Source organism: Tiliqua scincoides, chromosome 3 (assembly GCF_035046505.1).
Source record: "Tiliqua scincoides isolate rTilSci1 chromosome 3, rTilSci1.hap2, whole genome shotgun sequence".
In the NCBI taxonomy this organism is placed as follows: domain Eukaryota; kingdom Metazoa; phylum Chordata; class Lepidosauria; order Squamata; family Scincidae; genus Tiliqua; species Tiliqua scincoides.
The window spans coordinates 210,638,520-210,660,110 of NC_089823.1; the positions used below are offsets into that span (position 1 = coordinate 210,638,520).

The following is a 21,591-nucleotide window of genomic DNA, read 5'->3' on the forward strand; positions in this document are numbered from 1 at the left end:
GGGCTTTAGAACAGGGCAGTCATAGGCAGTGGCTTTAAATCATTTATACCAATGTTTTGGGACCCCAAGTCAAGATTAAAAACTTAGTTTAGACACATAAAAACATAAGAACAGCCCCACTGGATCAGGCCATAGGCCCATCTAGTCCAGCTTCCTGTATCTCACAGCAGCCCACCAAATGCCCCAGGGTTATAATACAGAGATGTTGAAAATAATTGCCCTTTCCACAGACTTCTGTACTTACTGTGTGAGAACAATAGCTACAGCATCATTGAGGACACTCTCACCAAAAAGGAGGGTGTAGAGATCTGTATCAACATGAAGCTCATGGAAGATGGCCAGCACGGTCACTAGAAAGGAACACAATAAATGTGAATACTGAAGGAAATATCATTTTCAAATTTCTTATGAAAAGTAGTCAAATGTTTCCCCCAAAACTGGGAAACCCATTTGTTAAGTCCAGTGTGTTTCTGTTTGTACATTATGTTGCACATTAATAATACTGTTAAGAAATGAACACTGTTATGTACAATTAGCGGTAAGTCTCCTGCTGGGTGGCAGGGAGGCTTTTGGGTAGGGGGAGGCAGGAAGGGGTGAAATTGTGCGGGGAGAGGTTAGACTGGAGGGTGGATTGGGCCCAGGAGGGGGACAGGAACTATGGTAGAGGCTGCCACTGAATCCTATGACCCTTCCCAAGTCAAGCTGCCTGACATGGCCCTCTTTGGTTCTGAGCCTGGTAAATAGCAAGTGCAGCTTTTAGGAGACCCATTGGCGCTGGTAGAGATCTACCTGGGGTAAGGGAACAAGGAGATGTCCCCCGAGGAGACTCAAGCAGCTGATCTGGCCCCGTGGGATACAGCAGTGGCTATTTCAGCACCGCTGGACCTCACAGCACTGGTGCACATAGTGTGGGCTGTAAGTGACTTTAAAATAGTCATAATCTTTCAGACTAGCCTACATAACAGGGCTATTGTGTGGATCACGGCTGCCACATCAATGAAATGGATGATGTGGCTTGATTCAAGTAGTGGGGAGCAGTAAACAAACTTGGAGTGCCCTTCACTCTTCTGCCACCTCCATTCAGACTGCTTCGGATGGAGTCACATCAATCCACTACCCTACCTAGTCATCACACTCCTTCCTTAGGCAGTCCCTTTAAACAAATAAGGCAGCAGTTCCCAAACTCTCTAGGAGTTTGGGAGCTGCACAAGTTTTGAAGGTAAGGGGGAAATGCAGCGATGCAAACCCCAGAGATGTGCTGCTAACAAGCATGACAGGGGCTTCATTTTACTCACCAGCAGCAGCTTCCTGGAGGTGCAGGGAGCCCTGTGGAAGCCTCTGCAGGGCTCCCCAAGCCTCGGAAAAGCTCTGTGGAAGCCTCTGCAGGGCTCCACAAGCCTCGGAAAATGAAGATGGTGACCATGTGCAGTTTTGTGATCAAAAACCAGAAGTGGGTCACAATCTTCATTTTTTAATTTTTCCCTGGCTTAGGAAACCTTGCAGGCTCCCCACACCCCCAGGAGGCTGCTGCTAGTGAGTAAAATGAAGCCTCTGTTACCCTGGCAGTAGTGTGATCCTGGGATCATGTAAGTGAATTTCCCCCTCCCTGCCCCATACAGGGGCAAAGACAGAGTCTTCAGGGTGGGAAGTCACGATGCCCCAGTTTGAGAACCTCTGAAATAAGAAATTGCATTTCCAGATTTCTGTAATGGGATCACATAACAAAGGAGAGAGGTGAGTGTAAGGAAGGAAATTGTCCACACCTGAAAAACCTGTGCTGAAGGCAGCAATCCACTTCCTTATCCACTCACTTTGCTTTTTTTTTGTGGTCCCTTTAAATAAAACAGGAAGTGCATAGCAGACTGGGAGCTTCCAACATGTCCTGCAGTTTCTGTTTTGTTGAAAAGGATTCTGCAGGAAGAAGCGAGGTAAAAAGTCTCCTGCCCATTATGGTCTCTTGCCCAAGTTTGTTCGGGGAGTGTGTGTGCATGGCAGATGATCCTGTTGAACCAGCTTGGTGATGGTAATTGGTGACAGCAAGCAGGGAGGCAACCACCTTCTTATAGGAAAGGAGGAAGAGGAATGTTAATAATAGCTGTGCATAAAGCACAATTCAGATAGGGGAAAAAAAACCACAAAACTTTTTTTTAAGTATATATCAACCTCTATATGATGTTAAGCATCCAAAATGGGTAGTTTAAAAACTAAAATCAACATCAGTTAAACAGTAAAAACAAGATGCTACATCATTAAGACTTAAAGTACAGCTAATAGCAGATAAACCCTAAAAGTACAGAGATAAACAGCAAATCAAAGCTGGCCAATGACCTGCTTGAATTAAAAGTCTTCAACCTTGGTGAACAGGAGAGTGTGGGGTTCACGTAAACCTGGGAAATTCTCCTTTGCAAGTTCTACTAGCACGAACAAAAGGTGTTCAAGGCAGCTTGATGGGTGCTTGATGGGAGAAGAATTATCTAATCCTTTGGGACTGCATCAAGGTCCCACCTAAAAATCTTACTCCTATTTAGCCCAGGAATCCTGATCAGCCTGCCTCCTAGTGATTGCTATTTAAGTTCAAAGAGAAAGACATACATGCAAAGCTCAACAACATGTAAAACATATGGTTTGGCTGTGTATAGCAGAATTAGGGCCCAATCCCGGGGCGCCCAGGCTCGGCGGCACTGAGAAGGGCTGCCACTAGATCTTGTACGCCCCAGGCTACCGCGGGAGGCGCCTCAGGAGAAGGGGACTTTCGTTCCTTTCTCCCAGGTAAGGTAAGCAGCCCTGCAATAGGGCTACTCACTTTACCGCCGACCAAAAGGTTGGTGGTAAGTTAAAGGCGCTCATGTAGGGTGTGGAGCCTTCCATGAACACCTTGGATCCTACGGTGCGGAGCTCTGCGGACCTGCCTCCCTCCCTCTCCCTGGCCCGCCTCCCTCCCTCCCTCTCTCCACCCCCCCGCCAGCCTCCCTCCTCCCCGGAATGCCTCCTCCCTGCCCCTGTCCCCACCCCCGCTTACCGTGCTGCGGCTCAGCGGTCCGGGAGACAGTGAGATTTATTTCTGAGTAAACATGCATAGGACTGCTCTGTTAGTCCTTCTGCTGTTACATTAAGCAATGCCTGCTGTGATAAAGTACTTGCAGGAAGGAATCTGTGTCTCTTTGTATCTCTCTACCTATCTATATTTATAGTCTTTCAAGGAGCAGATGAGTTTTCATTTTTCCACCAAAAATTCATTGTAAAGATTTCTAATTGGAAAATTGCACAGTATATTGCTGCATTTGCTTCACTGCTGCTCATTCTGGTAGGGAATTGTGCAATTGACTAAATCTCCACTGTAAAAGAATCCGAGGGTTTGAGACTGCCTCCAGGGTGCCAGGTTAACATCTGACATTTCAGCAAGTGTATCTGCATTGTCTTGCACTGAAATGAACAGCGTTTGCATACAGCAATCACCGTTTTGCATGGATGATTCCTTCCTAAGCAGGAGAAATTTGAGGAATACTTTATGTAACTCATGGGCCTAATTTTAACGTTCACGGTTTTACGTACGGTAATATTCATTCACTGAACAACTGTGGAATATCCAGATTAGAAGCGTTATTCCAAAAGGGTTTCTAAGGACAGCTGATAAAAGTTCCTTACTGTTTGAACAATTGGTAGTCATGTCATGGCTGGCTGCCTTTTCTTGTTGTTGTCTTCTGTTGATGGTGAATCACTAGCTTAGCAGACAAGCAACTGTTTTAGCTATCACCACAAGAGCTACAAACTGCCATTCAGGTAGCTGAAGGAAACAACCTTTATTGCCAGTTTACACTTTGCAGCTACTGTAACAACTATAATACTCTCAGACAAAAATACTAATTCATTTTGTAGCACCTAACTTTGCAGTCAGATTCTAGTGAACGCAAGTCAGGTACATCCATGGGCCCAACTAAAGCAGTCAGCTTAAGTAGATTGTTGGTGGGGGATTGGCTCATCTCTGGCTGCCTAATCACCTCTATTACTTGTCCTTCTCCTTCCACTCCCTAGATCAGTGCTATTCAAACTGGGGTGTCGCGACGCCCCAGCCTGAGGGCCCTGGTCTCTGCCCCCTTAAGGGGCAGGGGCAGCCTAGAGGCGGGGGGGGGGGAAGGCAGCGATTGCAGTCCTCTTCTGCTTTAGCGGGGGCAGGGTGTGATAGCTCCGCATCCAATTTCCCTGCTGCGGGGAGCCCTGCCAGAAGTTGAACCGGGCTCCCCGCACCCCGGGGAGGCTGCAGGAGGCTTGGGTAAGTGCACCCAAGCACCTGCAGCCCCCTGAGCAGCACGATCCTGGGGATCGCACCGCTGCCTTCCCCCGCTCCCGCTGCCTCCTCCCCCCACCCCTGCAAGGACTTATTGGCTCTCAAACTCTCCCAGAGAGTTTGAGAACCACTACCCTAGATCTACTAGATCAAATCTGCTAGCTGGAGATATATGTTTGTCTAGCCCAGAATTAAGACCAATTCAGGGGAATTTCTGCTCATGCACAGGGACACAGTGAATGACTGTTGTTGGGCTGGATAGTGGAGCAAAGAACCCCAGTGCCTCTAATTAAGCTACCAGTCACCACATGACAGGGTTTTAAAAAAGTTTTTGTTAAGAAGGTATAGATAACAAGGGAGAAGGGGCTTTCCAAATGGGGAAGAAACCTACCAGAAGGACACAGAATGGAAGTCTTTATTGGAGAGAGACTACCAAAAATGGGTAGAGTGGATGCTTTCAGTAGAGAAGAAAGTAACAGACTACTGCTTCCAAAGCAACGTAGTTATAAGGATCTAAAGAAAGAATACAAAAGCATTCCTGGACAAATAATAGTATCTTGAGTGCTTCTATGGCGAGCAGTCAGGTGTTCTTGGCCTTGGTTGATTAAGGTTGATTATGCAAGGGAGGACGCCAGGATGCAGGTCTCTTGTTATCTGGTGTGCTCCTTGGGGCATTTGGTGGGCCGCTGTGAGATCCAGGAAGCCGGACTCGATGGGCCTATGGCCTGATCCAGCAGGGCTGTTCTTATGTTCTTAAGGTATGTCTTTCTATGACAGTGCAAAAAGATTTCATCGAGGAGGTTCCTGAATGTTAAGGCAGGTGCAGCACCCATGCTTAAGTTGTTGGTAGGAGAGGTATTCTGGTAAGGGAGGTTGAAAAGATTGTCCAGCTGGTCTAGCCACTGGGGGGTTAAGCTTAATTTATTATTCAGGAAGACATGTGCTTGCAAATGGGATTATGTCAACTGGGAGGGAGAGGCCAAATTTGCAAGACTTTAGAGAAAAGTGGCAAGCGGATGCCTGACAATGATTGACAGCCCAATCCGGATCTGCCCGCAGCGCCCAAATTTGGCGGCTCTGTGGAGGACTGCCGCCGGATTCTGTGCTTCCCACACTACCATGGAAGGCACCTCAGGAGAAGGGGACATTTGTCCCCTTCCCCTGAGTAAGGGAAGCAGCTCCGCAATGGGACTACTCTCATTAGCACCGACTAAAAGGTTGGCGCTAAAGTAAAGGCGCTCATGCAGGGTTCACAGCCCTCCACAGCTCAGCTCTGCGGATCTGCCTCTCCCCCTCCCCCCAACACGCCTCCTGCCTGCCCCCTGGCACACCTCCCCGGAACGCCTCCTCCACGCCCCCAGCCACGCCCCCGCCTCCCGTTCCGCAGCCCAGCAGTCCAGGAGAGTGCCGAGCTGCGGAACCCAGGCAACCACCGTGCACTAGCCCAGCTCCGGCCGCACTGGGTTAGCTCCAGTGGGAGCCTGGCAGTGAGCACCACAAACATGCCTTATGGCATGTTTGCAACTGTGGTCTGCAGCATGGTCCATGCTGTGCCGTGGACCACAGGATTGGGCTCTCAGTCTTCTGTCTTGTTCAATGGCCCTTTGTTAGTTTTGATTTTGATTATGTAATTTTGATTCTGAGCAGCCATGTCTCATCCCTCCAGGAAGAAGCCCTGGCTGATCTTATGGAATGACTGCTAATCTACCAAGATGGAGTCAGGAAGGGCTGGGCATGTTTGGAAGATGAGGTCACTGGCAACACCTGTCAGAGTTAGTATCATATGCTAAGCTGATTTCTTTAACAATGACAACTATACTCTTTTTCAAGATCACAGCAAGGCAGATACCTCAATCACTGGGTGCCCTTCTGGGAGAAACGTGAAGTCTTACGCAAATAAATACGTTTCTAAGGAAAAAAAATATTTTGTAAAAGTACCAGTTTCATCAATTTTGTGATGTTCCTTCATTCACTAGTGATCAGAGATGCCAGAATTCGTAAAATAATAGAACTTTATTTGATATGCATATCTACAGTGAGTTGGTGTCATGGTTAAACTATACTGACTGAGGGCCCAATCCTATCCAATTTTCCAGTGCTGGTGCAGCTGTGCCAATGGGGCATGCACTACATCCTGTGGTGGGATGGCAGTCACAGATACATCCTCAAGGTATGGGAACATTTGTTCCCTTACTCAGGGCTGCATTGTGGCTGCACCAGTGCTGGAAATTTGGATTGGACCCTGGGTCCTTTATTACATCCTTGGACTTTGCAGATCTCCTCCTTGGTACTAGTGTGTTTCCCCCACATAATCTAGCAAAACCTCTTTAGGAAATAGCATAAGCTCTTGAGGTCTTCCACAGTGAAAAGGAACATTGCTTTCAGATTTTAACAGGTTATTCAGGCACTTTCACATGAATACATGAAACATGTTGCATGGTGTGGGTGCATGTTTTGGCTAGGAAAAACAAACTTTTTTGCTCATGCTTCATCTTAATTCTATTTAGGGTTAAAACGAAATTGTCATCTCCTGATGCCTAGGGTTGGCTAAGGTTGGCTCCTTTTTGGGGGGTAGGGGGCTTTCTCTATAGTTCAGGGCTGGGTCTTTTACATTGGTCATTTGGAATTATGTACATCCTTTTCTGATACACCTGACTGTTGCTTGTGCTGTGGATTGACTGCAAAATGGTCTTCTTGCCTTAAGCAAAGATTGAACATGATAGCTTAGTTCAGCCTCCCCTTACCACTCTTTGAACTGAAATAGATTAATAACCTTCTTTTGGAATAAAAGAATTACAAGTCTAGAATTAGACATGACCAAAAACAATCAACCATCAAGCCATCAACTCCAACTCCAAGACATCAGTATGACTTAACTGGGAATTGTGAATGATTGAGCTTGGTTCTTTCCAGTCTATTTTATGTCCTGTGCTGATACTTGTTAGCAGATACTGAATCAAGCATAATTTGTTACTACCCAAATCTAATAAATTGCCTTTGTTAAAAAATGACAGGTGAAAAAGGTATGTGTAGTCGCACTGCCAATCAATCTTAATGTACAAGCCAGCAGTAAGGCATGTTTTTTTTAAATGTGTTTTTCCCCTGAAAGCTTTGTTGAAAGGGGGAGGTCATAAAATATAGCCTGAAATCTCTCTCTCTCTCTCTCTCTCTCTCTCTCTCTCTCTCTCACACACACACACACACACACACACACACACACGTGTGTGTGCACGTGTGTATAACATCTAATTACTTTGCACACACACACATACACGCATGTTTATGAAATCTAAAAAGAAGATAAGTTCAAAGCAAAGAGAAGCTACATTCACCCCACACTTTTTGCCGCATTCAGCCAGTCCAAGAGGTGTGTATTCATTTTTGGAACTAACAAATTGAAAGGAATCTATTTGTTTGGGTTTTTTTTTTTAAATTCCAAAATGAGTATGCTGCCTTATTAGGTATGAACATTGGGTCTGAAGTTTGTTTTTCATGTCATCTTGCTTACCTAGCATGGCTCCTTGACCAAATTGGGCCATGAAATTAGTGAGGACAGTTAGGGTTGGAGAGCCTTCTTAAGTTTTGCCAACAACTTGTTCACTCCCCGTTAAGAAGCTCCTAGGAGGTGGCTTTTATTCACAAGGTCAAATAGGTTGTGCAGGTAATGTGTGGGCACCATTGAATTTTCCAAGGAGTGGGGAAGTCTCCTTTCAAGCCAGCCTGATAGAGGATGGAATAAGGGGGAAGTGATTGCTCTGACAGTAAAGATAGAGTGTGGCCTTCTTCTTGGTAAGAGGTGTCAGATTCATAAGCCATCAGCCCTGCTTCTAAAACCATGTTACTGACTTGCATAATGTTCTCTAGGCAGGCACCCAGCATCACAGTCAATTGTATAAATGCGTGTTCTTCTGAATGCATCAAACAAAAGAAATAAAAAGGCCAGTCAGGCAACAAAATGTAAAAGCAGAACAATTCCCTATGGTGTCTAAATTGCAGTGTTCCCTTACTGTACTTACACCAATATCAACTTGAACAGCTCACGACTCCTCTCTGATCTCCATGAAGTTGAGTGAGAACTTAAAAAAAACACAAGATGCATTCTTTGAGGGGGATAGGTTGGGACTTGTACTCATACGAAGCACCCTTCGGGTTGACCTTAAGAAACCTACGTTTGATTATGTCATTGTCCATCCAGTTTTACAGCAACCTGGGCATCCCTAAGGCCTTTTGAACCGCTCAGGTGGGCTTGGATACCCAATCAGCTAGCACATGCTGATCCCAGCAGATGGGCTGCTTAGGACCTACCAAATGTGTATTCTGCCTGCAGGCCAAGTGTCTTTCTGCAACGTCTCAGGATAGCCTCTTTCTTCTTGAGCTTTACTCTGAGGCTTTCCTTAAGGAAAACAGATGGGGAAAAAGCAGGGAGCCCCATCATTCCTTGCAAGTGGTCCTATGGGCATTTTTCAATCCATTTTTCCCTTGCTCCCTTAAGGAGGAGTGCTTCGTATTGAGTGGCACAAATGGCTTATGAAATCAGTGGGACTCACAATGGAATGAAGGTATAAACCTACAATTAAAAAACCCCACAAGACCAAAGCAACAGGCATGTTCTCTTTGAGCCTCTGATGTTCACAAGGCAAAAATTAATCTGTCGTGGCCAACAGACCTGAATTCAATGACAAGTGGGGTGGAAACAAGATAAGAGATTTCCACACTAAACCAACCAAGTTGAAAAACCCTCTTGCTAAAAATAACATGTTCCAATTCTAATTATAGATTCCTGGCACCGCTAATCAGCCTTCCTACTCAAGACTTTGCTCCAGAAAGAAAACATCAATAGAGAGTTTTAATTACAAACTATTTCCCCCCAATGCTATGTAACTGGTTAAAAAAAAAATCCCAGCTGTTTGTATGGCTTGGAAAAACAGGACAACCCACTTCAACCATACTGCTGTAACCATAGAAACTCCAGATGGAAAAGAGCATTCTGATAATCAACTTAAATGAAGGTAAGAGTTCACAGCACTTTGAAACGGTTCTGCTTCAGCAAATCTTTATTGAGGCAAATGTTTTCCTATGCCTTAAATGTCAATGTGGAAAAAAGGTACAAGTATGCAAAGTGTTTTCGGATTAATATGTCAGTGTGCTTCGAGAATGCTGATATTCAGACACAAACTGGGACAGGCTTTTCTGGGTTGTATCACTTATGAACGCAGTTGGCAGAATCATATCTGAATGTTTCCCCTTAAAAAAAAACTGCGTAATAGAATTAGCATATTAGCGAGAGGTGTAACCTGGAATTCCTCTCCCTGATGTGATGATTTCCATGGGGAGGTTTTGTTTTTGAGATGGCAGAAGATTCAGCTATGCACTCCGCCATTCAGTGTGGTTGAGTGCATTAACACAAATGTGTCATTAAACAATAATGTTAGTTGTTAAATGGCCTCCCAAGTGGGCAGGTTTTAGTTGGCCGAAGAGGGTGTGTCAACTGATTTGGGCCAAGATGTTCCATCAGTTCATGCTCTGGGTTTCCAGTTGGTCTCCCGCACCTTACCATGTTTCATGTATGTTGTTAAATTTGCTATCTGCTCAAACCCTTAGGGATTTATAGAAAAGGAAACAAGACACAGATGCGTGTGTCTCAAACATACATCTGAGCTGGGGCCTTTCTATTTACATATGCATAGACTAACAGCCCAATCATATTGGGCTGCCCCTTACAGCAATCAAAAACCTCACTCAGGAAGCATGCAGGTTTGTGGTTGGAGTTTTCCTGTGTGCAACAGTGGATTCCCCCAGGACCTGCTGACAGAGGTAAGTTGGGATGGGATGAATGGTTATGGAGGATGGCAGACAAAGTGGTAAACAGAGTGGGGAGAGGGTTGATCAAATCTGGGAAGGGGGTGGGTTCAGTAGTAGCAGTGGCCACCAAATCTGAACTCCCTTCTTGGGCCCAATCCCACAGCACAGGTCCATGCAGGCAAGTCGAGTAGACCCCCTGCACTGTGGAGGCTTACCCTCAGGTAAGGGAATTAATGTTCCCTTACCCAGAGGAGACCTCCACAACTGCCCCCTCTGCAGTTATGTAGCAGTAGACATTTTGGTGCTGTTGCATCAGCAGGTGGGGGGGGGGGAGAATAGGGTTGAACCCTGAAGTACTATTACTATGGTGAGAACAAGGTGAATTGGATGGCTCAGTTATATTCTCAGCCTAAATGTGTTACTGGAGCACACAGGCCAGTTGAAGCTGAAATGGGGCCTGAAATGGAGTGCACAGTACACCTCATTTTTTTGCATGTAGTAGTGTGCATGCCTTTATCACCCTCAGTTCAGCCACCTCTTCAAAACTAGCTCAGTGGGGAGGATCATGGGAATTCACAGGATCTTCCCATCCAACCTGCTTTGAAGATGACCTGCTTTGAAGAAGTGATGGAAGAGGAGATTGTATCCCCCTCCCGTCCCTTCAAAACAGATCTGAAAAGAACCATCCTGCCTGCCTGACTTGCTTTGAAGAAGCAGAGAGTATGCAAGATAAGGATGGAGCGGCAACAGGGCTTCTGGTGGGCCTGAGGAGGTAGCAAGCACCACTTGAAGCAGTGACTTCATACCACCTTAAGGGTGGGCTAGCCCTGTTCGGGGAATTCTTTAAAAAATGGGGGGGGGGGAGTCATTCAGTATCTCTTAACATTTCTTAAACTGTAGGTCAGGACCCATTTCAGGTGGGTCATGAGGTAGCTGCCATCGAAAATACAGAGCTGAAAATACAGGATTACAAAGCTCTGGGCAAGCTGGGCTTGGTGGGAGAGAGGCATGGCGCTTTGCCTTGAATAGGTGGGAAGACGGGATGCTAGAAGGGGGGAGGGCTGTATGTTTGGAGTAGGGTCTGCAATCTGCTTTGACTTCCAAGCTGCAGCATTTGACTTCTGAGCTATGCAAAATAACATCATGAGCATGCTGTGTAATGGGACCATTGGCTGATCACAGCTTAGGTTTGAAGCCTAAATTGATGACATCACTTCTGGTGGATCCCAATAGATTGTCATTCTAAAAAGTGGGTCCCAGTGAAAGATAGACACCTGTGAGTCCCCCCTGTGGGGGTAGGGCCCACCCGGCCTTTCCAAGGGGGACCCCCTTGTGGAGGCCTCAGAACAGTTCACCAGAAGAAAGGGGGGTTATGTCACCCGGTTCCCCCTCTTTGGGTTGGCAGCATTTGCCAGTCAGGAGCAGGGGCTGCTAGCAGCAGATCCTCTGCCTTCTCTTCTAACTCCTAACTGCCTTGTCATCCCTGGGCTTCAGGTTTATGTAGGGCAGACCTCTCCCCTTTGGCCCCGCCCCTTCCCTCACAGGGATGGTACAAAAAGGGCCTGTCTCTAGGACTACCCTCCCCTGGGATTACCACAACTTCTCCCCTTCCTTTCTCTGTTTCCCTTCCACCTCCTCTCACCTGGAGCTGCCAGGGTTGTTCCTGAGAGGGCTGAGAAGGCTGCTGCCTCTGCTCTGGGGGTGGGGTGGGCTGGCCCTGCCCACCTGGGTCCGGTAGCTCTGCAGATGACGTCGGGAGGTCCAGTTGTGGGCCCCCGATGTCATAGCCAGGTGCCCTACCCAGCAAGGCAGGTCCTGGCTGGCTGGGCGAGGCAGTGCTCCCCTTTTCCCCCGAGGTGGGGGAGGGGCAGCTGCCCAGCAGCCGAATGGCCTGCGTCCTGTCTCCCCCCCCTCCTCCAAGGCAGATGGAGAAGCGGGGGGTTCGGCATGCAGTGTTCCTCTGCTGCGCTTTGCCGCCTACAGGAGTGCCCAGGCAGCATATGGGGAGGTGGCCCCATGTTCCACCAGCTTCCTCCCTGATCCTCTGGCCCAGAAGCCTTCTCCCTGGGTAAGTTGGGGACTTGTGGGAGGAGGGGAACCCCAACAACATCCATTGTTGCAAGAAATACTTGTAAGAGAACATCAGTCCAATGTAAAGTGCAACCTCTTTTCATATACCTAATTAAAAATGTTTCCTACCATAACACTTGAAAGAGAAAGTCATAATGAGAGCAGTCCCAGAAATACACAAAAATAGTGTTGCTAATGCCAGCCTTGCCATGGAAAACAGGCGCACAGGATTACATTTTGCTTAGTAATAATTGTGCATTACCAAATTACAATTATTTTATCAAGGTAACCACAAAACCTACACACTTAAAACTGCACCTGTACCAGCACTAATTATCTAGTTGCACTCAGGAGTTTTTGCTTGAATGATTATGTTCCTCCATAATAAATCAGAAAAGATGAAACTTCCAACTTGATTTGATTTCCTTTAGATAAATGTTGCCAATTGATTAGAACCTTAAGACATGTATACATCTTTTTGATTGCCTCTTAGAACATGCACACTAATACAAATGGGACAATGGGGAACTGAAAACTAAAAGCCCTGGCAAGTCGGTAGCATAAATTATGTTCACTATGGATCATGCCAAATAATTATTTGGAGAAACAAAGATTTATTCAGATAAGTGATCATAGTGGAAGACCAGCTGCTGATGCTGTTTGGGAATAGGTTCTACAGAAATCACTGGGATTTACTTCAAGATAGACATGAAAAAGATCAGGGCCCATTAACATGATTTTTCTTGTATGCTGAGCGTGGGCTGATGCCAACATATGGTGAAGAGGTGATGAAATTTGTTTTACAGTATGTCCAAAGGCCAGTTTTTCTGTCTGCTGATTATTTAATTACACAACTCCTGAGACTTTCAATAATTGAGAAAAACCGTGAGGAGGGTCATGCGGGAGGTTTACCAGTATGACCTAATCCTTTGCAGCTCTACTCAGAAGAAGTCCCAATGCAGCTAGTCATTCAGTGAGCCTGCTAGAGCAATGCCTTTTCTCCTGGATGGCTGGCAACTGTGTCCCCCCCCCCCCTTCTCCCATCGCTTGTCCAGGGAAAAAAACCTTCATCCAGTGATCATTGGTTACTTCAGAGATGGACAAGAGAACCCACTCCCATCTTCCCCCCTGCCTCCTGCTCGATGCAAAACCAAAACATTGATCCTTTCCTGCCACCTGTGTGCCTGTTGGGCAAAAAGGCGGGGTATAAATTAATAAAATAATAATAATAATAATTGCCCTGTTGCTCAACAGCTCTGAATGATGATCCCACAAGGTCTTTCATGCCACAAAAAAAGTAAGCAAATGCACCCAGATAGAGACAGACTTGAGTCTGCATGCATAGGGATTCATTTCCAAGTCAGTGGCCTCAGACTAGAGTCAGTGCCAGAGTCACTGACAAGCCTGACTTGTGTGTACGTGACATAGCCAAAAACTAGTGCTTTTGCAGTTTGAATTCGAGTCACCTGACTTGAGTTTCCATCCCTACCTTTTGCATCACAGTGAACAAGAACATATCAAGAAAATGTGGTCAAGTTGGGAAAAAGACCCTCCTCAAATAATCCTTAGTGTGGAAAACGTTTTACAAAGCTAGACCTGAATGTATAATGTTAATACTGGAACTCCTTTGGAAGCTCTGGCAGTAAAGTGTAGCTCTTGCATACCCCTGACCAAGAATGGTATTTCACCCCCCATCTGGAATCATTTCCCTTTTCTACTAAATCATGTATGACTTTGGAAGGGATGCAGGTGCTGCAGTGCGGGATGAAGGGAACACCCACCTAGGTGGCCAGGTCAACTGAACCTACATTGGTGAGCAATAGTGATGTATGCCACAGCCAGATTATCTATGCCACATCTGTAACTGAAGAGGCTATTTTAATCAGTTTGGTGAAATATGGCCTACTTCTTCCCTCCTTTAATAGCTCATTCATATGCGCTTTGTATGTTAGCAAATAAGAAAATAAGAAGAGCCCTGCTGGATCAGGCCAAAGGCCCATCTAGTTCAGCTTCCTGTATCTCACAGTGGCCCACCAGATGCCTCAGGGAGCACATAAGACAACACAAGACCTGCATTCTGGTGTCCTCCCCTACATCTGGCATTCTGAGGTAGCCTACTTCTGAACAACAGGTATTTACAACAACAGGTATTTATATACCGCCTTTCTTGGTCTTTATTCAAGACTTTATTCAAGGCGGTTTACATAGGCAGGCTTTATTAAATCCCTTATTAAATAGGGATTTTTACAATTTCAAAGAAGGTTCTGTCTTTCAAGAACGACTACATTCAAGGTGTTTCATTCCGATCTGGCTTCACATTCTGGCCTCCATCCTCCCATGCTCAGAGCAGATGGAATTGCTCGGCTTCAGCTTGTCAGCTGCTCCAAGGTTGCACGGTGCCGGTGGCCTCAAACTGGCAACCTTGTGGATGTTATCTTCAGGCAGACGGAGGCTCTACCCTCTAGACCAGAAATCAGGAGATTGCACGCACCCATCACGGCTTGTAACCTGTGATGGACTTTTCTTCTAGAAATCTGTCCAATCCCCTTTTAAAGGTATCTAGGCCATCTAGGATGCCTTCGCCACATCATGTGGCAAAGAGTTTCACAGTTTAATTACACAGTGGGTAAAGAATATTTTCTTTTGTCTGTTCTAACTCTCTCAACACTCAATTTTAGTGGCTGTCCCTGGTTCTGGTCTTGTGAGACAGTGAAAAGAACATCCCTCTGTCCACTCTATCTATCCCCTGCATAATTTTGTATGCCTCGTTCATGTCCCTTTCTCAGGTGCCTCTTTCCTAGACTGAAGAGTCCCAAATGCTGTAGCCTTTCCTCATAAGGGAGGTGCCCTAGCCCAGTAATCATTTTGGTGACTCTCTTTTGCACCTTTTTGTAGCTCCACTCTTGCGATCTGCTGACACAAAAGGCCCAGCAACAGCAGAAACATGACACGGTTGGACATTTCAGACATGTTTCTGAAGCATTTATTTATTGCACTTCTCTTACTCTGAAGAACCACAATGTTAAACACAGACTAGGAAAATCATTTCAAATCCTGCTTGGCTGTGAGGCTCACTGAGTGATGTAGGGGCAGTTGTTCTCTCTTAATCCTGCTTCAGTTACCCCTTAGTTACCACTCTTCTGCACCACCTCCACCATTTTTGGTGGTTTTTTCAATCCCTTTATTCATAGTGTGCCATGTCTGAGTGCCCCCCTGCAGCTCTCTTCTCCCCCTACTTCTTCCCAATGGCTTTCCTCTAACCCTTATCAGCTGTGGTGGCCATGATGACCACTTCTGCTGCAGATATTCCAGCTGCTAGCTGTGGACAGTGGTTTGCTCTAGGTCCTCTCCTGATCTCCCCTCGCTGATCTGCAGTGTGATGTTTGACAACTTGATGTCAAATTTCAGGTCATCTCAAAGCATGGGGACTGAGGTAGTCACCTCCCCCACCCCACCCCACCCTACCCCACCCTACCCAGGGACTGCATTTGAGGACTGCATGGAGGAAGGCTTGCACGTTCTGCTGCATTTGGTTCTTTGGATTGGGGCATATGAGTTTACAACACTGTGGATTTAAACAGCCAAAATTGCAATCATAAGACATTTTAGACTATTACCTGGATCTGTAGCAGACATCAGAGAACCAAAAAATAAACAGTCAGTGAAGTGAAAGTCACCATTCTTCAGCTGGTTGACTTGGACCATGGCCTTTACAAAGCCATACATTATCAACCTGCAAGGATTGGGGAAAAAAAAAAGGGATTCAGAACTATTGTGGCACCCTTGGTTCTCTTATTTCCAAAACATTTGAAGTGTTTTCCTGTTTTGGTGTATGACGAGACTGTCTTCTTTAACACTTGATGCTATAACAATACAGGACACAAAAATTGCAACTGTCATGTAAATCTGCTTCTGATTCAGCCCCGAAATATTGTTTGAAAATGTTTGAGGCGTTCAAGGAACAAAAAAAATCCCCTCAACTCTTTCACTATACATTAGCGATGTATTCAGTTGGTGACGAATGACAATATGTTTCGCCATTTATTTTACAGGAATAAGACAACATACACTGAAGAAGAAATTATCACAGTTTGTCAAATATCATAGAGTCTTCGCACAATCAGTGTGACATAAGATGTGTTGACTTGTTCTGTCATATCTGACATCTCTAAAACGATTATTCTCTTAGCTTCCCTTGTAATATTTTTGTTCTGTTTAAATGCTAGAAGTATAAGGTATGTTAAAAATTTCAGTATAGCTTAAAACAAGATGGATATTAATGCTTTCAGGAACAATCAGTCGAAGAGTAAGGCTTGAACATATTCTTCATGCAAAAGGAAATATTTAGAAATGGAAAAATATAAAATCAGTGGTCCCCAACCTGATTTTTGGTACGTTGCCAAAGGGTGATGGAAAAATAATTAAGGGCCCAATCCTATCCAGTTTTCCAGCATCGGTGCAGCTGCAATGCAGCTCGAAGGTAAGGGAACAAATATTTCCATATCTTAAGGAGGCCTCTGTAACTGCTGCCCAACCACAAGATGCAGTGTATGCCTCATAGGCACAGCTGCACCGGCACTGAAAAATTGGATCAGATTGGGCCCTAATTGCCTCAAGCCCTGTTGCCAACCTTCAGTCTCGAAAGACTATGGTATAAGCTTACAGCACCCGGTATTCCCAGGCGGTCTCCCATCCAAGTACTAACCAGGCCTGACGCTGCTTAGCTTCCGAGATCAGATGACTCATTGTGAAGCATGAGCTCTCCCTTTTCAAAAATCAGATACTGTAGCTGCCAGTTACCCTGCAAAGAGTTCAGCTCCTGCAGTTTGCAAGCTTGTGTAAATATAGGACTTGATGCTACCATGGAATGTGACTGCATTTGGGGAAATGTTACAGACCTGTACTTTCAACCAGCTACTATGTATATTCTTTTAACAATGACAGAAATGGGACTTACTCCTGGGTAAGTGTGGGTAGGATTTTAGCCTAGGATTGTTAAAAATTTTCCTGCTTGATGATGTCACTTCTGGTCATGACGTCACTTCCAGTGTGTCCTGACAGATTCTCATTCTAAAAAGTGGGTCCTGGTGCTAAATGTGTGAGAACCACTGGCCTAGACTATTTATACTTTGTGACTGTTCGTTGCAGGTATAACAGCAGCAGTACACCCACCTACAGAGCTCCCCTGTCTGCAATTGATTCTCACTTTCATAGAAGGGAATCTCTGGGTGCAGAAAGTGTTGTGTTTGCCATTGCAGCTATAAGAGCTTGGTGTGTGCACTGGGAAGCACAAGAACTCTGGATTGTGGGCAGAGATTAAATTTGAGCAAGACTTCACACTCCTGTCCTAAAAAATATGCATAATTGCCACACTGCTCAGAGCATTATCTGTCAGGCTCCTACGCACACTTACCTGGGAGTAAACTCCACTAAACTGCATAGGACTTCCTTTTGAGTAAATGTGTAAAGGATTGTGTTGTTCATGTCTTTACAAAGCAACACCCAATGTGATGCAATGAAGGTCAGTTGCAACATGCTGCCTGCAAATGGCAATTTCATTTGAATGCCTTAATGAAAATCATTAGGCGTATAGTTTGCTGACATTGTTGGTTTGATGGCACCATCTTCACTGCATGTGGAAGGGCAATGTAAGGGTCAAGCTGTGGGATCAAACTGTTTGGTCCAGTTTTGACTGTTTTGAGATGTAATCAGTGAGGTCTTACAGCCTCAAAGCATATTTGTCTACATAAAATGGATTTCCAATTAAGTAAGCCCAGAATAGCAATATTAAGCCAACTTACCTCTGAATATGTGCAAGGGATCTGCATGTTAGATTACAGAGGAATCCATTTTACTTAGCCATAGGGTGAACAAAATATTTCAAAAATTCTTATTTTTGTCTGCCATTTAAGAGTTTCACAGCCCAACCCTAACTAACTCACCTGCACTGATGCAGCAGTGCCAACAGAGCACAAGCTGCTTTCTGTGTGGGGAAGGTGGAGGCCTTCACTTCCCCAATAGGTTTGCTTGGACCTGCGCCAGCTCTTTTTCTGGCGCAACTCTGAGTGAACCCGGGAAGGTGGATTGAAGCCAAGAAGGGAGACAGTATTGGTGGAACCACTGCCACCAATCATCTCCCCTTTCCTGCCCCCTACACATCCTTGCCCCAATCCCTCCCCCTGTTCTTCCCCTTTCATGCCCCATTGCTCCTGTTGGACCCTCACATACACAATTGTGAACTTAATATAATAGGCTCCTGGTTCTAACTGCAGTATCAGTGGGATGTTTTTGTAGGATGAGGTACTCAGTGATACAGTCCTATTTGGTATGCAAATGATTACAGCTTCAGTCTCCTGCATCTCCAGGTAAGGGTGGGAAAGATTCAATATAAGGCGACTTCTTATGATCCTGTATGCCTTTTATTATTATTGATTACAAAGAATGTTTAGCAAATAGTATCTGAATAAAATCAGCGTCTTCCTGTTTCAGCTGTGTTTTTCCCCCCTGAAACACGCAGGTTTTACAGCTGAGGTGGCTGCCCTGTAAATGTCAAAATGCTCATTGAACATACAAAATAACCTCAGAATAACTCAGTCATTCTAAGCACAATAAAAAGACTGATGAATAGATCAGAAAAGCAGTTTTAAAATGTTAAGCATGTATGAGTGGGCAAGGCTTTATCTTTCCGGCTGTAGACAACACCGTGAAATTTGGAGGTGAATGGCAGTGGTGGCAGAGGTCATGGAGGGGGGTTCCAATTCTAAAGGAACCATGTAATTTTGAGAGCCAACAGCTGGGTTTTGATAAATTAGTGCCATTTCCAATCTCAGAACATTGCCATTAAATGGAATTCAAGTGAAATTAGACACCTGAAAGATCCCAAGGAAAGCTGAAGAGTTTGGAAAAGACTAGTGAACTTGCTCAGGCCTAGATTCAGTCATCTCTATGTACAATATAAAGTGGATGGGTACAGAAAATTGATTTTCAACCTCATCTTTGGACTCTACCAGTATAAACATAAGTGGCCTGTAATAAATTGAATTATTTCATGCTTCACATTTATTTGCTAAGAATTAAAGGTGACCTCCTCCTGTCCCACACATGCTATACATGTAGATCATTCCCCTATACCCTGCTCCTCCGCCAAGCCCACCACTATTAAGAATGACAAAGCTCATATGCCCCCCCCCCAAAGAACATTGAACAATAATCCTGTGGGAAAATGCAATCAGTTTAAACTCTCAAGAACCGAAAAAAAAAGGGATATAAAATTCTCGGCTGGAAAACTCAAACCAAATCAAAAGCCAAAGCAAATCCAAGAGTCCACTGCTATGTTCATGCAGCGCCGATGCTATGGCTTCAGTGCTGTCACTGGGCGCAAAAAAAGTGCTGTAAAGTGCTTTTCAATACCCAGAGTGTAAGCAGTGCTGTCGGGAAGGCCTACACTGTCCTGTGGACATCGCATCCCACCTAAGGGCCACTGAGGCAGGTAAGTGTTGCACCAGGCTGCAGAGGGCAGGAGAGGGTGGGGAGGGAGTGGTTCAGGCCTGGGAAGGGGCAAGGATGGCAAAGCAGACTCTGCGGCATTCTAACCCCCGGACCGGAAAGCCCTACACAGCACTACTTGGTTTTGCACCAGCTAAATAGCTGGTGCAAATCTCGGTATCTCCATTTAGCAGGCCGGGCAGCTACATGGGGTAAGGGAACAAATGTTCTTTTGCCCCAAGGCGACCTCCCACCTGCTCAAATCCAATGCTGGAGATAATGTGGGTCCAGCAGTCCCACTGCCAGCATTGGATAGCATTGGGCTGCTTAGTGGGCTGAGTCAGATTAATAACTCAGTCTGTTCTAACAAGGTCAGCAAATGAGAACAAACTGCTTTCTTCATGCTTGGTTGCATGGGCATGTAGTTCTATAGAACATGGGCATGTTCTACTGCTGGGCATGTAGAAAGCTGCCTCCCAGGTATGTCTAGCCTCCGTCATAGTAGGAAGCTTTTCAATAAGATGGCTGTATAAAGCACATGAGATCCTATGCATACTGCTCAAACGTAAGTCACAGGACCCAGTAGGGTTGGGTCATAATTTGTGTTCATGATTGCAGGCTATGTAGGCAAGGGTCATGAATGGACACTGTGGCTTCAGCTCCAATTACAGGTACTGGACATCTGAGTAATTATGAGTTATTTTTGGATAGTGGCTCATGAATACTGTGCCTTTATGTTTGTTAAAATAATTATATGTGTTTCATTCACTCACTGTACAGTACACATTAGAAGATGGATTTCTCTGTCTGTTTTATCACGACATATCCTAGAAGTGTGTATTGTAGAGGTGTAGAGAGGCCTGGTTAAAATAGGAAATTGACAGGCAGGCAGGTGCCCTGCATAACACAGACTTTACAAGGGGATATATCTATGATTCTCTTATGTAGCCTTTGAAAGACAGAATCTGAGAAATATTGATTCTCAGTGACATTTTGACACAGGCTGCTAATGCATGCTCGTGGCCATCTTTGATATTTTTGCATCACACTAGAGGTTAAATTTATTTAAACATTTATATACTCCACCTTTCCAGAATAATAAAGTATCAAAGTGACTTACAACAAACGTTAAACGATCTACAATAAAATCCCATAAGAGCGCAAGAAGCCATCAACAGCCTGGAGAAGCATATTTTGAAAATTGCTATCAATACAGAAGAATGCAAGTACACATGGATGCGGATACAACTTTCTTGTTTTACAGCGACATGTTTAAACAGCACAAGGAACAGACAGGAAGAAAATAGTGTCCAGTGCCAAAGTATCTTTGAGAGAACTGAAACATCTTCACTTGCCTTTTTGTGTTTGAAAGGTGATGGGGCCAAGGCTGAAGGAGGCTGTATGGATGGAGAACCTACTGAAGATAGCAGCTGACTCCTTGCAGCTGGAGGCAGTAATTACACATAATGGAAGCTGCTGTCCACTTAAAGCCACAAGAAAAAATAATTAAAATTGAATGGCCGTCTCTGTCTAAATTTAGATCTGTTTTATGTACAATAAACCATGTTGCATGTTCTTTGTCGAGACATCTAAATCCATTTATCGACTGTATGTCAAGGAGAAGTATCCACCATCGCTAAATAGTGCCTCCTTATTGTAGCCTTTCTTTACACAATAATGAATGCAGATTACATTGAAAAGGTTTTAAGCACAGAATCTTGTGTCACATATTGCTACAGCAATAACTGAAACTTTAAAGTACATCTCACTCACCCAATCTGTTTTCCAATCCATTATTGGATTTTCTTTTCTTAATACGCTTTCAGGGATCTTTCTACTTCTATACATAATTATGTATAGCCTAACAGCCCAATCCTTTCCTGGATTGGGCTGTCAGGGGCTGGGCTTTACAATGGTAGAACAGTCTTCTGCTGTCATAAAATGGCTGC

General features: G+C 45.0%; 1 protein-coding gene and 1 long non-coding RNA gene across 3 annotated transcripts in view; one reads left to right on the forward strand and one right to left on the reverse strand.

Annotated features, from left to right (window-relative positions):
- Positions 1 to 21,591, reverse strand: part of SLC9A9 (solute carrier family 9 member A9) — a 294,081-nt gene that overhangs the window by 206,974 nt on the left and 65,516 nt on the right. Inside the window, exons 5-6 of the mRNA XM_066618996.1 lie at positions 15,775 to 15,890; positions 245 to 350 (exon numbers count right to left, since the gene is read on the reverse strand). Of these exons, the coding sequence (XP_066475093.1) occupies positions 245 to 350; positions 15,775 to 15,890 (222 nt within the window). The remainder of the gene's footprint in view (positions 1 to 244; positions 351 to 15,774; positions 15,891 to 21,591) is intronic.
- On the forward strand, positions 9,096 to 21,217 carry LOC136643725 (uncharacterized). Of its 2 annotated transcripts, XR_010794048.1 has the most exons (3): positions 9,096 to 9,294; positions 14,110 to 14,288; positions 20,737 to 21,217. It is a non-coding gene; the product is annotated as an uncharacterized lncRNA (long non-coding RNA). The 2 variants fall into 2 exon arrangements; XR_010794047.1 differs by lacking the exon at positions 14,110 to 14,288.